Source organism: Rhinolophus sinicus, linkage group LG02 (genome assembly GCF_036562045.2).
Source record: "Rhinolophus sinicus isolate RSC01 linkage group LG02, ASM3656204v1, whole genome shotgun sequence".
In the NCBI taxonomy this organism is placed as follows: domain Eukaryota; kingdom Metazoa; phylum Chordata; class Mammalia; order Chiroptera; family Rhinolophidae; genus Rhinolophus; species Rhinolophus sinicus.
The window spans coordinates 81,622,148-81,638,458 of NC_133752.1; the positions used below are offsets into that span (position 1 = coordinate 81,622,148).

At 33.3% G+C, this 16,311-nt stretch overlaps 1 protein-coding gene across 2 annotated transcripts in view; it reads left to right on the forward strand.

Moving 5' to 3' along the window:
- Positions 1 to 14,654, forward strand: part of CUL2 (cullin 2) — an 85,336-nt gene extending 70,682 nt beyond the window's left edge. For both annotated transcript variants that reach the window (XM_074324690.1, XM_019741741.2), the window contains exons 17-21: positions 4,161 to 4,227; positions 9,494 to 9,696; positions 11,504 to 11,605; positions 12,921 to 13,037; positions 14,067 to 14,654. In XM_074324690.1, coding sequence (XP_074180791.1) covers positions 4,161 to 4,227; positions 9,494 to 9,696; positions 11,504 to 11,605; positions 12,921 to 13,037; positions 14,067 to 14,198 — 621 coding nt within the window. In that variant the 3' untranslated portion in view covers positions 14,199 to 14,654. The remainder of the gene's footprint in view (positions 1 to 4,160; positions 4,228 to 9,493; positions 9,697 to 11,503; positions 11,606 to 12,920; positions 13,038 to 14,066) is intronic.
- The last annotated feature ends 1,657 nt before the right edge of the window (positions 14,655 to 16,311 follow it).

A 16,311-nucleotide genomic window follows, 5' to 3' on the forward strand; every position in this document is an offset into this window, starting at 1 on the left:
TTTTTTTTTTTTTTTAGAGAAATCTTCATTATTTTTTAGTAGTCCCTGATTTGGCCTGATTTGAGGTTTTGAGCCATTGAGTTATACATACATTTATGAAATTTAAGATGAAAATTGTATTTGTTTACACTATTTCCTAGAGATTTTCTCAGTGGGTAGTATGAACCATTTTTTAAAGTGAACATGTTATTTTTGTTTCTTTCAAAATACGCGTTATAAATAATAGTATAGGCTCTAGAATCTTAATTTCTGGTTTCAAGTATCTACTCTGCCGTTTACTGTGCTCTGTGACCTTGGGCAAATAACTTTTTAATTTTTGTTAACTGATAATAGTACTACTTCAAAGTGTTGATATAAAGATGAAATGAAATCATGTAAAGCACTAAAGCACTTAGCCTGGTATATAGTAAGTACTGTATTTTGCTGTGTATAATGCACACTTTTTTCCCCCAAATTTGTGAGGGAAAAATAAGGATGTGCATTATGTACATGGATAGTACTAATTCTGTGTCTATATAAATGTTTTAAATTCTTTTATTTATGCTTATGAGTTAAAAGTGTAACTCTAGAAATCAATAACAATATCCATATGCAAAATAATACCCTGGAATACCATAATCAGTTTTGTTGAACTTACTATGAACTTGCAACAACAGAGTTCTTGGCCTTCTATGATACGTAAATATCATAAATTTGTTACTGGTACATAAAATTTCTTGTACCTTATATCTGTTTTTGTGTTTTTAAATTATTTGTTACATAAAATTTCTTGTATCATAATATGTTTTAAAAAGTGCTAAAGTTCTTTTATAATACAAAAAACAAATACCTAAATGTAAACAAATACAAATTTAAATTAAAAAATCAAAACGAAAGATTTTTTTCCCTGAAAGTTTGGGCCAAAAACGTAGGTGCACATTATACACAGCAAAATATGGTACTCAGTAAGCGGTAGCTGGTAGTAGAAGAAGTAATAGTTATAGTAGGAGTGGAAATAGCAGGGTACTATAAAGAGCCAGGCAGATTTCCAGATACCAGGCGTAAGGTAGACTTTCAGAATAAGAGTATAATTTAGGACTTTTTGCATCTTAGAAAAGGCATTAAAGCACAAACCCGTCTTAGAAACTGTATGAAAAAGAATATTCGTTTGCATGGGCAGAGTATGAGCCCAGGTTATTGTAAATTTTGCAGAAAGGATAGATGCAAACTAGGGGCAAGGGTTGGGATAACCAGGTAAAGCATTTTGATGTACTTGTGACCAGGCCAGAGAAAAACACCAACAGCTCACCTTTGAAGTGTTAAAAACATTTCTTTTTAGGAGCCTGCTCTGCCAATTGAAATTAAGACAGAGTGGGGGTTGGTAGAAATAAGGTTTTCTTCTAACTTTGTTTTCTTCTCTCTTCCCTTGAAATAATTATTTTCCAATAATAGTTTTTTAGTCCATTAAACTTTATTAATGTGTGACTATCAGCTTTCAGTTTTCTCATTTATGAAGAGGAAGTGGGTTTCTTTCTGACTGAAATTATGCTTTGAAGAATATTGTTCTCTCCATTTGGATTTTCTCTAATTACCAGTAGAGGGAGTTTGTCCTCATATTTCATCCTAGTAAATCCAAGTTTTCAATTACATAGGAATGAAAAGTCATCTGTGGGTACTTAATAGTTTATATTTTTCACTTGTAAATTAGTGATCTTTTATGTTTTTTATATCTTAATTTTAAGTATAGCTGTTTATCAAAACTACTTTTCATTTTATACATATGTATCTTAAAACTATGGAAATTAAACTTTAATTAAAAGTTGTTTATTTTACATATTAGACCACTAAATCTTAATTGTTAGATTTCTTTTGTTTACTTGGTCCACAAACCTGAATAATACTGAAGAAATATAAAGTAATGTATATTAATGCAGTTCTCTATTAGAAGTCAATACTCATTGAATATGAAATGTTAATTTTTAAGGCCCTCTGGGTTCTAATTATGTCCTCAAATCATACATGAAAAATGCTGAAGTTTAGTCAAGACATATTTCTTACTAATAATCTTTGATAATGATTATTTAATGATATATAGTTAAGCAAGGTTTTACAACTTTTGTTATTTTACTACCAGATGAATTTATAATATTCCCATTTGGAACTGAATCTTTTTTTTTTTTAATTTTATTAGTTTCAGGTGTACAAGACAAAGCAATACTTAGACGTTTATCATTTATATCCCTCACACTGTGCGAATCTCCCTCCCCCCATCCACTATCCCTCTGACATCGCACAGAGCCATTACATTTCCACTGTCTCTAGTCCTAATGCTGTACTTTGCTTCCTGTAACCATATACATATATATATATATATATATATATATATATATATATATATATATATATATATAAAATTGGCATTCATTATTGTTCAGCTTCAGGTGTACAGTGCAGCGATCAGGCATCTACATCACCCCTGAGGTGGTCTCCCAAATGGGACACATGTCCATCGGATACCCTACAAAATCTTTACATTGTTGATTACGTTCCCCAAATTAATTTTCAAAACCCCTGGAACTGAATCTTTTTGTTATGACTAGCTATAGATACGAGAATCTTTATAATCAGATTTTAAATTTAAGGATAAAGGAATGTGTTGTGGGCATATTGATATCATCATCAATAAAACTTGATTGATACTACTCTTTGCTAGGAGTATAAAGAGGTAAAAAATGTGCCTTCAGAGCTTTGAATATACATTCTAAAGCTAGTTTTACATTTAAATAATTTGTAAAGAGCATTTTCAAGTTTGGTTTTCTCAGTTTCAAAAATGCTTTATTTTGCTTTTGTCCACAGATTCATTGTGTTTCATAATTAAATTGGGAATTGTGTTGTACTAATTGAATATTATTGACACTCCTGGAGATTATTAATTAGAGTGTACTATAGGATCCTTTTATGACATATTTTTATTTTCACTTTATCTAGATTAGAACCTGGCAGAAAATCTTAAGTATTTCTGGTGCCAGTCATTTCCTTTTAATCATTCAAAGGGGTTGGTGGATTTGCTCATACAGGAGAATCCTGCATCACTGGAGCGAAAACGTGCTTATTAACAAGTTTCAACTTCCCAGGACTAGGCAAACTTGGAATAAACTGCTGAAAGATTTCACTAATTCCCTTGGCTGGCAGTTGTAAATTTTGTTGTAAGGAGTGGGCATAGTGCAGTTGATAGGTCAGACGTTGCTAATTGCTTTATTTAGACTTCTTTTGGAAAGTGCAGAAAGTAGAGTTTGATACAAAAGCGTTACATCAAAAGTTTGGTATGAAAGCACAGATGTAAAAGCTTTAGGTATGTTACATATGGCACATCATGCTAAAAGTATGTCCACACCTCTGAATTGTGGCATGATGCATTTGTTTATTTTTCAGTTTTGTAATGAAGTTGGTTTTATTGGTGTGTTTTTTTGTTTTTTTACATTTCAGTATTATTTTCTCACTGTATATTATGCAATAGGTCTTTAAAAGATATGAACTCTGTTTTTTGGATTGATGTCCTACAATTACACATTCAGTCCAAGGAAGGAGTTTTTAAAATATCAAAGCTATATTAATAGAATGTTAAATTTAATAATATTGGCAAAAAAATATACAAAGACAAGTACTTGGAAGCTTTGTTCGTAGTAGTGTTTGACTGGATGTGGAAGTTAAATCATAGATGTCACTTTATAGATAGCCACAGATACATTAATCAACCTATCACTTCAGCAAGGGTATATGTTTGCAAACAGATTAGAAATAAAGGTATGACTTGTATATTCATATTGAAATGTATATGATGATGGTTTTGGTTAGTAATTAGTATTTATGAAGTCCAAATTGATACTCAAAAATGATAATGAATCACTGTCATTTCTGAATTTATACAAAAAGTCAAACTTTCAGGGCTGCGTTTTAGTGGAGAGTACCCTAGAGAAGGTTGTAGGTGAGAAGAGTTGGACTAATACTGGTATGATGTTGGTCCAGGACTTACATGGATGTGTTTTCTCACCTGTAAAATGAGTAGGTATACCAGATGATAACGTCTTTTCTAACAGAAGCATTTTTTAACTTTTTAGTGTAGTGATGGCCACATAAGTTATGTTATAGTACTGAAAACAATTTTTTTTTTTTTTTTACAGTTTGAATTATTTTACAGCCAGCATTTCAGTGGAAGGAAACTTACATGGTTACATTATCTCTGTACAGGTAAAATGCATTTAATTATATCTAGTTTAATGAAATTTACCTGCTATGATTATGTTAATAATTTAGAAAGGGATTTCCTATAGCCTAATTATAGTGTTTTTTTCCTAATGACGGTTTTTAACCTTTTCTCCTCCATCTACCTTTAATGCTAAATATTAAAGCAACTAATAATGAAATTCAAGTGCAGCACCTTTTACTAGTATTTTATTAATTATGCTGCTTATATTACTACTGCTTATTAAGAAAATTTCCGAATTTTATAATGTTTTATTATATTTTTGTAACAAACTGCTTTTTATAGACATTATAAATTTTATTTAGAAACCCAGACTTGATGAATCAGCTGCTCTGAAAAACCTGTTTTCTCTAAGTATGCCAGATATCACTGGTTTCATTAAGTATTACAACGTCATAAGGGGATATAAACATTTGATTTTTATTTGTGGTACTATAGTGAACTGCAATAGTAAATGCTTTTTCCAGAATGTCCTGGTTAATTTCCAGTAGTTTCCAATTTTAGAAAAGTTTAATCAGAATCTAATCCTTTCCTTTGCTTCTTTTTGGAACAGTGGGGGGGGGGGCACTGTTAATTTAATATTAATAATAAAAATACTTTAATATTTATTATTAGGTAGAATTAATACTTGAATGATTGTAGACTGTGTTCAATTACTCTAAGTAGCCTGAATATGTTAGCCAAAGCAAACATTCACACTTTCTCTACTTATGCTCTGAAAAGTACAAAAGAATCAACTTTCCCATTGTGTGCGAAGGAAAGGGTGTATATGTTAATATGTCGTAGAAATGATACAAGAAAATCTGACCAGTTGCCATAATCTTCATTAGGAAAGTCATTGTATTCGATCACCTAAGAGAAATTTCATCTGAGTAATTTCTCTTAAGTGCCATTTATTTGACTAATGGACTTTTGGAATATATCTCATTATGTTAGTAATACATGTTAGTTCATAATAATTAGTGCATAGTAATACATATTTATATAAGTTTATCTTTATTGAACAAGGTGGGCATTTTAATTTTTTCAGTAGTTTGTGAAGTAGAGACTTTTTTTGATACTCTTAATTAGTGGTCACTTAGTTGTTGGTCTTGAATTTTACATATATTGTGAATTTTTTCTGTTCTCATTTAGTAAATATAATTGATTTTAAGAAAAATTGCGAGACCAGTGTTTTAGATAAAAAAGCTAATGTATCTTAATGTAATTGAATTTAATTTTTACTTCCTCTTCATATCTATCTTGGGGATTTTAAACTCTCTTGGTTATTCTCATTACCTCAGCAACTAATCCACCTGCCTCATAAAGTAATTTTAATGTGCATCTCACTCTTTTGGTGTTTGGCAACTAGTTGTACTTGTAGAAAGAAAGAAAGAAAAAACTATGTACATAATTTTTGCCATTAGAGTTTGTCCTGATAAGTGTTATCAATAACATCTAAATAGAAATGAGAACAACTTTCTTTTTCTGTTTTAGAACTATACTAAATTCCCAAGCTGGTCCGTAATAACCAGATCTTTGGAGCTCTTTTGTTTGTTTTGTCTTGTGTTCATGTAGTGTGTTTGTATCTTAATTAAAGCCAAATCGTTTTTCCTTTGGAAAAGAGATGTTAACTTTGTAAATTCATTTCTTCTTTTGACTCACTGAAGGCACTGAAAATATCTGTTATTTATCAGTGAAACTATTGGATAAAGTTTCGTTTTTGTTTTTCATTTATTCACTTAATAAAAGGTTCCCAAATACCACCCGTACTTAAGGTACTTGTTCTAGAGTGCCCACATTTGTCACAAAGCTCCAAAGCTCCTCTGAAACAATCGCTCTGATACTAGACTGATCACTCAGAGTTCTGTTTCTTGAGAACTCCTGTCATACATATAATTGGAATTACTCTTTCCTAGTCTATTTCCACATTCCCAGGTATTTTTGTGTTATAAGCCAAGAGTCTTTACAAATTGTTGGATATGGGGTATAAAGTGGTATTTGAAGGAATTTAGAATCAGAAGATGTAGGGTTAAATATTAGCCTACTACCTGTGTGACCTTGAGCAAGTTACTTAACTTCTCTGTGTCTATTTACTCATCCTTTATCTTTGTAAAATTAAATTTATCAACTCAACATCTTCTGTGTTCCAAGTACTTCTAAATGCCAAGTAGACAGACACTCAGCCCTTAAAAAGCTCACATCTAGTAGGAGAACAACAAGTAAAAGATTATAACACAATGTTTTGAATGTTGTAATGCAGAGGCAAGCCCAGGGTTTTAATGTGTCACACAGAATGGTGGTGGCAAACAGCTACTGGCAAGAGGAGCCTTCTGGGTAGACTACAAATAAACTTGGTTTTCAAGGATGAATATGACTTAGCCAAGATAGGTGTAGAAGAGTGTTGGGAGGATATTACCAACAGAGGTCAGAATTTTAAGAAGTAAGCAATCTATGATATCAGATGTGACAGTTACTGATGAGAGAAAGATGAAAATTCCATTGGATTTATGGACATTGGGTAAAATTATCCTGAGAGAATAACTTGATGGATACATACACATACAGAACCTGGAATCCATATATAAATAAACTTAATTTGTGGCAGAGCAAGAAGTTACAGGAATCCCAGGTCAGTGGCTGAGAGGTAAATTGAGAAATGATAATCTCAAGAGAGGTAACACGTCACTGGGTAATACATAGACATGTAGGTAATACACAGGTAATACATGTTGTTAGGTCACGTTAGCACTTAGTGTACTGTAAATCATTATGGAAGTGTTGGTAGTTACTGTTTGCCAAAATGAAATATCGCAAATTTGGCAAAATGAAAATCACACTGTATTGTTGCACATACCTTAAAAGTGATTCTTTCTGTCGTTGACTGAATTCTTCTCATTGATTTCAAGTATTTCAGCAGCTAAAGTGGTGAGGGGTTTTAATATTATCTAGTGTCCAGTCCATATTAAGATTTTCCTGATCCAGTGACTTTAATTCCTGTTTTTAATATAATCAAAAGTCACTAATTGCATTTGGTTTTTGTGTGTTCTCACTTCCTTTCTCCACTATTTATCCCCCTCTCCCACTTTAACCCTCATGACATACTTTCTTGAAAATAGCAGGTCAGTTGTCTTATAGAATATGCAGCATTCCGGATTTGTCAGATTATTTAATTGTGATGTATTTTATTTTTCTATTTCCTATATTTTCTGTAAAGTAGAAATTTGGTCTAAAAGTTTGACTATATTCAGATTAAGTACTACTTATATGGTCCTCTGGTCTTCGTATTCTGTTCCAACAGAGGGCGTGTCATATCAGATTGCCCCACTATTCGCAACGCTGAAGTTGATCACTTGGTTAAGGTGGTGACCATCAGAGATCTCCATTGCAAAGATACTCTTTCCCCTTTTCAGTTAGCAGGTAGTCTGAGGGGTGATACTTAGGTCCCAGATGAATAACCTTTTCTAGAAACAACCTTACCGAATGGTTTTAGCATCCACTGATGATCCTTGTTTGAATCAGTAATTTCATTACTAGTTGCAAATTGGTGATATTCTATCACTTATTCAACAATTAGTATTAGTAGCTGACATTCTTCTGTGAAGAAAACTTTCCCTTAGTGACTAGGGAGCTGACAGGAAATGGGAGGGGGTGGGTAACTTGGATGAAACTATTGTGAGTTCTGCCCACTCTTTTTCCCCTGTAATGTAAATGCCCTTGAATTATGGATGGCTTATTTTTTAAAGTACGTATGTATCAGAATGTTTTATTCTAGTTTGGAGGTTCTTAGAGATTGTCAACCTATTCTGTAGGTTAAATGACCTCTTTTGTCATTTTTCTTTTCTTTTTACATAGCAGTAATTAAGTGAACCATCCAAATTTGGGGTTTCCTTTTCTTCCACCTTTTCCCCAGTCTTTTCAGTTGTGAGCTGACAAGTAAGAGAATGGTGCTGAAAAAAGTGGGAGGAGGTCCATGTACCATGATCCTGATAATTTATTGAAAAAATAGCAAGAGAAAGGCATAATACAAAATTACGTAAACACTAGCTTACCTCTTTTTTAAGTGTTGCAGGATGTACTTAGTAATAAGTAAGTGATACTTGGACCCCTTCCTTGGGCTGTCTCCTCATGGTCTTTGGGTTCTGATGGTGGTGAGAGACTGTTCTGTGTGGCGGAAGACTCATTCTATTTCCAAACCCATGGCAACATATTCCAGCATCAGAGACATGCTGGCTGATGGTCTCATTTAATGATCGAGGGGTTTGATGCATTGTTTTATACTTGTTTTTGGTATATGATTAAGCAGTCATTGCACAAATGATGCTATGCAGTATTTTTGATATTTTGCTTATTACCACATTTCCCAAACTTAAATGTTGAAATGAGAGCCCTTAAAGTACCCCGTGTGTGTGTGCGTGCATACATGTGTGTGCTGCACGAGAGATAGAGAGAGAGAGAGAGAGAGAGAGAGAGAGAGAGAGAGAAATGCAATCACTAAGCCACAACTTTATGCATTAGGAAGCAGTTCTTTGACTTATATTAACTTTTTTTTAACATGTTACAGAGTGCATACATGTTTGCCATACAGTTTGTTACAAGTTTTTCAGTGTGCTTTCTCCCTAGGATGTTGCAGAACTTTAGTTTGCCTAAACCTGCTGTATCTTTTATAGCTCTCAGGGTAAAGTAGAGTGTAGCACATTTTTATTCTATCAACTCTTTCAACAAAATTGTGGATCTGTCTGTCTCTCTTCCCATTCCTGTTTGCCCCTAGAAAATTGCTGGGAAGAGAAATGTTTAACAGTTTTGTCACAAATTACACTTCAGTTGTAGCCGTAGGATAAGCACTTCCTGCGTGCTTATAGACCTCTCTGTATGTTTCACCCTTACCTGGGACGGACGGACAGACACAGCATGTGAGGCAGTTGCTAGTAGGAGCAAGCCACCTTCTCTTCCCTTTGTCCATTTCCTCCTGTCCCCACCTCCTCTTACTGTTTTTTTTCTGCCTGGGTCTTAGCCTTCCAACGACTATTTAAAGACATTTTAAATCTACTGGTAAAGTTATGATAGCTTAACTGTGATTTATACAACAAGCTCAATACTAATAGCCTTCAAACAAACAAAATGAGTACATTGCTAGCAGAAATGTCTTTACAAACAGTTTAATGAGTCCTTACTTTAGGAGAAAATACCTGAAATAAATGATTATTCAAGTAAGTTTGAAATGTTTCTTTGAATGATCAGTTTATTGTCACAATTTTGTTTTAATTGTAGGTGAAGTTAAAATGAATTATTTGGGCAAACCATATGTAGCCATGGTTACAACGTACCAAATGGCAGTTCTTCTAGCCTTTAACAACAGCGAAACTGTCAGCTATAAAGAGCTTCAAGACAGCACTCAGATGAATGAGAAGGAACTGACAAAAACAATCAAATCATTACTTGACGTGAAAATGATTAACCATGATTCAGAAAAGGTACGGGAATTTAAAGATCAAGGAATTTAAGAATTATAAACATTAAAGCTTTTGTATGGGATGTTCAGAGTTTTAAAAGTAAAGTTATAGTTATTGATGCCCGTGGTACATTGGAGTTACTTGAATGAGCTACATTTCTACCAGCTCCTTATAGCTGTGAACTTGAGGAGTCACAGAGAAGGCTATGTAAATTGGTGCCTCCGTGCCCTTTATAGTTAGCTTTTATTTGTCCTATATACTGCAGCAGTTTACTGAAAAATTGTAGAAGAGTTGCCATCGGGAGTATTCTGGTTAATTGAGGTTTAAAACTGTCGCCTATCATAAATCTTTCCCCGTGTATTAATATTTCCCCCCCATGTATTAATATTTAATACATGGTTCTGTAGTAGAAAATGACAGCCTATTGATGCGTATTTGTATGCATATTTTACATGTGTAACTTCATCCAAATGCTCTCTCATGTCCCTTAATTTCAGGACTCCACCACCATCCATACATTTTTAATATCTGTCATGGGAATAGCAAGCCAATCTTATATTCCTCTTTTTCTTTGTAACTTCTTCTTTCTAGTAACAAGTTTTTGTTGTTGTAATATAGCTTGGATATTTAAATGGTTAAAAAAGCAATAGATGTGGGTTAAATCTCCTGCTTCAAATTATTGTGCCTGTAAGAAAAGTTTTGTAAATGATGTTTCATTTTTATTTTGGTAAAGTTAATAGCCTACAACGTATTTCTCTCATCAGTTCATTTTGCCGACATCCCTAAGATTATGATGACGTCTTGTAGTTTGTAATTGAACAGCTCTAAATGACTATTATTTTTGAAACTCAAATCAGGCTATCCTTAATTTTGAGAAATTAATTTTTTTGACGTAAGAATTTTAACAAAATATTAAAAATTTTAATATTTTAAGTAAAGCAATTAATTATGATTTAAAATTTTTAAACTTAAAATTTAAGTTTAAATTTTTAAGCTTAAGTCTTTAAGAAGTTACATATTTATCGAAAACCTGTTATTTTTGCTGCCCAGAAATGTACAAAATATATGTTGCTTGTTTGCACATTAAATTTAGTTATGAACCTGCCATTCCTCAGAACTTCTTAGGTTATTATTAAGAATGAGTCTGTCTACCCAGGCTTCTTGATCCTGCTGAGAGAGAACTACTCTATGGTATGAGTAGCTTTCTTAAGCCTGATAGAGAAGTTGTGATTCTAAAAACTGGCTTAGAAACTTTCACATGAGAAAAGGCCGCTTGCATCTGGCAGAGTGAATAAAACATGAATTGAAGAGCAGACTCTTTTCAGAATCATATAAGGGTTGTGGACAAATGATGCTTATGTGCCGCTAGAAATATCTGGCTTCTATAGTCAGGTTTTTTATAATTGGTATTTTGTTATTGCAGCATTTAAAAAAATATTTGATTCAATTTTTCAAAATAGGGTGATGGAAAAATTATGAGATTGGTATTTCATAAAAATTAAAATTTTAAATTCTGTTTAACCCAATGAGTTTGACTCTGTTGTTTTATCCAAAAGTAATATATATCATAGTTGGGTCAGAATATAGCTTATTTATTTAATTTAAACTAATTAAAATTCTATCAAGTGTGAAATTAGAAAACAGTTTTTTTTTGCTTCTTTGACAGAAGACAGTTATTTTTTTCTTAGATAAGCTTTATGATGTAAAAGATTATGAGAATTTAGGTTTTTCTGTTTGGTTATTATTTAATTTCATGGCATAGTTGCAGCAACTCTTATGTAATGATTTAATTTTTTTATAAATGTAAATTAATTTATTTTAATTATAGGAAGATATCGATGCAGAATCTTCATTTTCATTAAATATGAACTTCAGCAGTAAAAGAACAAAATTTAAAATTACTACGTCAATGCAGAAAGACACACCACAGGTAAGTGCTTTTCAATGTCACTTCTTTTGGAAATATTTAAGCATTGTATTTTGCAAATGATAACATGAGATATGCAAAACTCTGCACATCAAAATTAATAATGTGACGCATCTTTTCTGGTTTATTCATTGGCTTTACTAACCTTACAAACAAAATCTCTGCTGGTATTTCAGATTTTAAAAACAGTAGTATAATGGATATCTAAGAAAAGGGTGTTGCAGTGTAGTCATACTTGCTCTTAAATGGTATTAAAATGTGTAGCTCTGCTTTGCATCTCTGCAAAAATTCCTACCTGGAATAGTAATTAAAAAATTTGTAAAATAAGGGAAAATTTTACAACACATTTCTTTCAAAGAAAAATTCTTCAAAATGCTTCTCAAACTTTCATGTACAAATGAACCTATTGGGGGATCTTGTTAAAATTCAAATTGAGATCTATTAGGTGTGGAGTAGGGTCCGAACTACCGGATGAGCCAGTATGCACAATAAACACGTTGATTGATTGATTATTTTAACTCAGCAGTGATAATTGCTTTGTTCTGGGTCAGTCTGTTTATGTCACTTAAATTTCCTCATTCCCACATCTGTGCCACTCTGTCCTTGGGCTTAGGGCAGGATGTGAAGGTATATAAGTGGTCAGGCCCTCTCCATGAACTTACTCCCCCATGGGGAGACAAACATTAGTTAATTGCTCTTAAATTTGAACCCTAAAATGTTCAAGATCTTATTTTACTCTAGACTAACTAACAATAATTTGTAACGTGTGGATTGTATTTTATCTTTGTAAAGCTGTTATGCGAGCCCTATCGTGGCATTGCCTGCTTCCATGCCTTCTACTGTTTCCTTGAGCTCCAGGAAGATTTGCCCCTCTGGCCCATCCCTCCTGGCTTCTCTGCTTGAAAAGAACCCTCCACAACTCTTCCCCCTGTGGCCTGTCCAGTATGCACTTGGAGCCAGTTAGTAAAGCATCTAAAAGCATTATGGTGTAGAGTCTATTATACTCATTGATAGGACAGCAGTCTTGGACATTACTGCTCTGTGTCATTTAAATTCTACTTTATTGCCTCTTTACATTGAATATACAGTTTACGATAGTGTTAATTTTTAAAATAACCTTCCAAATTTAACCCAACGAATTATATAGAACTTACTGTAGATATTCTTTTGGTAATGGTTATGTGATATTGGACACACTTAACTATAATTTGATGCTCAGTATTGATTGAAAATTTATTTAAACTCACTGATAAAATGAATTAAGACAACTGTTATGATGTAATGTCTTAATTTACCTTTATTCCCACCCTGTAACCAGGAAATGGAACAGACTAGAAGTGCTGTAGATGAGGACCGGAAAATGTATCTCCAAGCTGCTATAGTTCGTATCATGAAAGCACGAAAAGTACTTCGGCATAATGCCCTTATTCAAGAGGTAAAGGGGGAGAAGTCCTCAAGACTTCTTGGGGTAGAGGGCATTACCAATGTATGGATTAGGAGTGTTTTTTTTGTAAAGATGGTACAGAAATAATATGATTCCCAAAGAGCATAAAGAAATGCTTCATTACTTAATGGGAGCAGTACTCACTTACAATTTCAGTACTCAGATTTGCTTTGGCTTGGCTTTAGAAGTCTAAACTTCACCAGTTTATTGAGTCTTTTTTTCCAGTTATTGAAGGAAGTTGACTACATCAAATATTCATTCCGTAAATATATGATTGTCTACCATGTGATAAATACTAAGCTTGTCATTGGGGATTCAATGCAGAGGAAAGCAAGATGTGGTTCCTGCCCTTTTGGCGTTCACATTCTAATAGGGAAGAGATACATTATTGAAGTAATATGCAAGAAAATATAAAATTACAGTAAAACATGCATACAAAAAAACATAGAGTACTATGAGAATGTATATAAAAATCTTGAATTAGTCCCGGGAGGTTGCAGAAGGCTTTCCTAAGAAGGTGTTACTTTAGCTAAGAGCTGAAAGTTGAGTAGGTGTTAAATGGAAGCTTGAGGGTATATATGAGTTTTTAGATAGACTAATTAGTTTATTTAATTTAGTTATCTATGAATGTTAAATTTTGCTATGTCTATGTCCTGTATTTTAATTCCTTCATAACATAAACATTAGGCTTTTCCTTTACTTTGCATAAAGAATTCTTTTTGGTCATCATGTCTAAGTTGATCTAATCTGCCTCTCTCTTTGTGTACTGCCCTCTGAGTTTAAAATTTTAATCTTGTTGGGCACTCACTTGATAAATCATATCCATCCATTCTGGATGGTTGTATTCAGTTTAATTAGTATAATTTCATAATTATTTTAAGTATATTTTTTCTATATGGATTAGATATTTCTGATAAAACCTCAGTAAATTTGAGGCACTTTCGTAGCTGATTGGTTAAAGGTAATGATTTCTAACTAATTAATTAGTGGTGGTGTGACATCCATGTTTCTCTTACACAGGTGATTAGCCAGTCAAGAGCTAGGTTTAATCCTAGTATCAGCATGATTAAGAAGTGTATTGAAGTGCTGATAGACAAACAGTACATTGAACGCAGCCAGGCGTCAGCAGATGAATACAGTTACGTAGCGTGATGTCGCTCTCCTCCTGTGTGGGTGTGAGAAGATCATTGCCATCACCATTTGGTGTGTTCCTGTGGGAAAAAGCAGGCCTGTGCCTCCATAATTTGGTCATTTGGCAGCCCCTGTTTTTCTGCTGTTTACAACATCACCAGTGCCACGTCATGAGCGTCAGAAAAAATGCCTAGAGATATTTCAAGCTCATGTCATTATGACATTTCTTAAAACTTTATTAAAGAATGAGTGGAAGTATTGCTGAAATGTGGAAATTTGGTTGAGTACCATGCTTTTTCTCCCCTTCACGTTTGCAGTTGATGTGTTTTTTTTTTAATGTATCTTAAAAGACATAAAATAAAGAACTTAAATATTGTAATATGACAGATAACCTAATAATTGTATCTACATTAAAATGACAAACATGATATTGCTGCTTGTCAAATAAAAAAATAAAGAAATAGAATGCCTTTTTTATGTGGATGGAGTATCACACTAAATAATATATATAAATGTCTGTGAGTCACCAGAGCAGCTAAGCAGCTTTAGTTGCGTTTTTATCTGAATGGTTTAATTCACTTGTACTCCTACGTAAATCCTACTGAAAATGTCTAGATTATATTGTTCCTGAATGCATGAAAATGCGTTTAGCATAAAGACTGTTTTCTTCTTAAGAGTTAGAACTGCATTGGATATGAGCGTTTTGAATACTGCAGATTTATTAACTCCATCAGGTTTTCTGGTGAGGTGCTGCACCACAGAAACGGAGTTTGAGGGGATGTGTGGTGACTTCAAGTCTGGCCTAGAAAGAGCCTTTCATTCAAACGTTGTTTTCTGTTTTCATAATATATTAATTCTAAAATGGACTCATGCCCCAGCTCTATTGCCTTCCCCTCTATCTTTCTCTGAGTTGTAGGAGATCCTGTGATACCAGTCTATTCCTTCCACACTCCTACCTACCTAATGCCCCTCTAACATTTCCCCGCTAGATTCACTTATAAGCCACAAGTATGCTTAGCAACACATGACCTAAATACCTTTGTTAAAAAAGTATCTATAATGTACTGCATACACCAGGTGCCAATTATAGAGAGACATAAATTCCATTATTTTGTTGATTATGTATATATCAACAGCAGTATTAGAATACTCTGGTCTGTTACCATATTTATTATTATTTACCCCATCTCCCCTACCACCACTACACATTCACACAATTTTTTTAAGCTAGAATCTTTCAAAGCATATTCCACATGAATCATTTCACTTATAATACTTTATTTTATATCTCTAACAGATAAGGCCTTTTTTTCAAAAAATGACAACAACAATAATGACACCTTACAAATAAACAGTAATACCAGCTAATATGTGACCCATATTCACATTTCTCTTATTGTTACAGAAATGGCTTTTACAGTTGGTTCGTTTGATTGCACTTTTTCTAACTCATGTCTAAGTATTTAAAAAATCTGAGCTTATGGCTCATTTTACCTTTCTCAAGAGGAAACATTGGCAAACCATATAATGTATATTTCACTGTCAAAAAAGCAAACATTTGTTTTGATAACTTGTTGGTAGTTTTCCAGATTGATTCCCTTTTTTAAATATTTATGAATGTTAAATCAAGTCTTACTCTCATATATAATTGTCAAGAAAATATATCATATTGAAAAATGGACAAAATACTTGTGCTGAGGCCTACAGAAATGACTACAAGAGTTTTCCTTGCATCTTTTCTGCATTTCACCTGAAAAGAAATATATTAAAGATATGCTTATTGTGTATGATGAAGAAAACAGGTCAGATGTATTGAACCAAGTTACCATCCCAAAAGGGAGCAGTGTTTAGAATGAATTTTAGGCCACGCCTTCCCCTAAGGAGAATGAGGGAAGGGTCCCACTCATCAGTTTAAGCCCGGCCATTGAAATAGTTGCTGCAGGAGGCCTCAGCACACAGCCCTGGTGGGTTGTACATGACCGAGTGTGTGTGGGCAGAAAGGGTCAGAGCTTCAAATGGATTAGAAGAGGAAGGAGAGAAGAGCGTTCTCTGTGCTTTATCTCAGAAAACAAAAATAATGTGAGCAAAACTTTCAGAGGTTTTTAAAAATTATTAATACAGTAGTTAACACGTG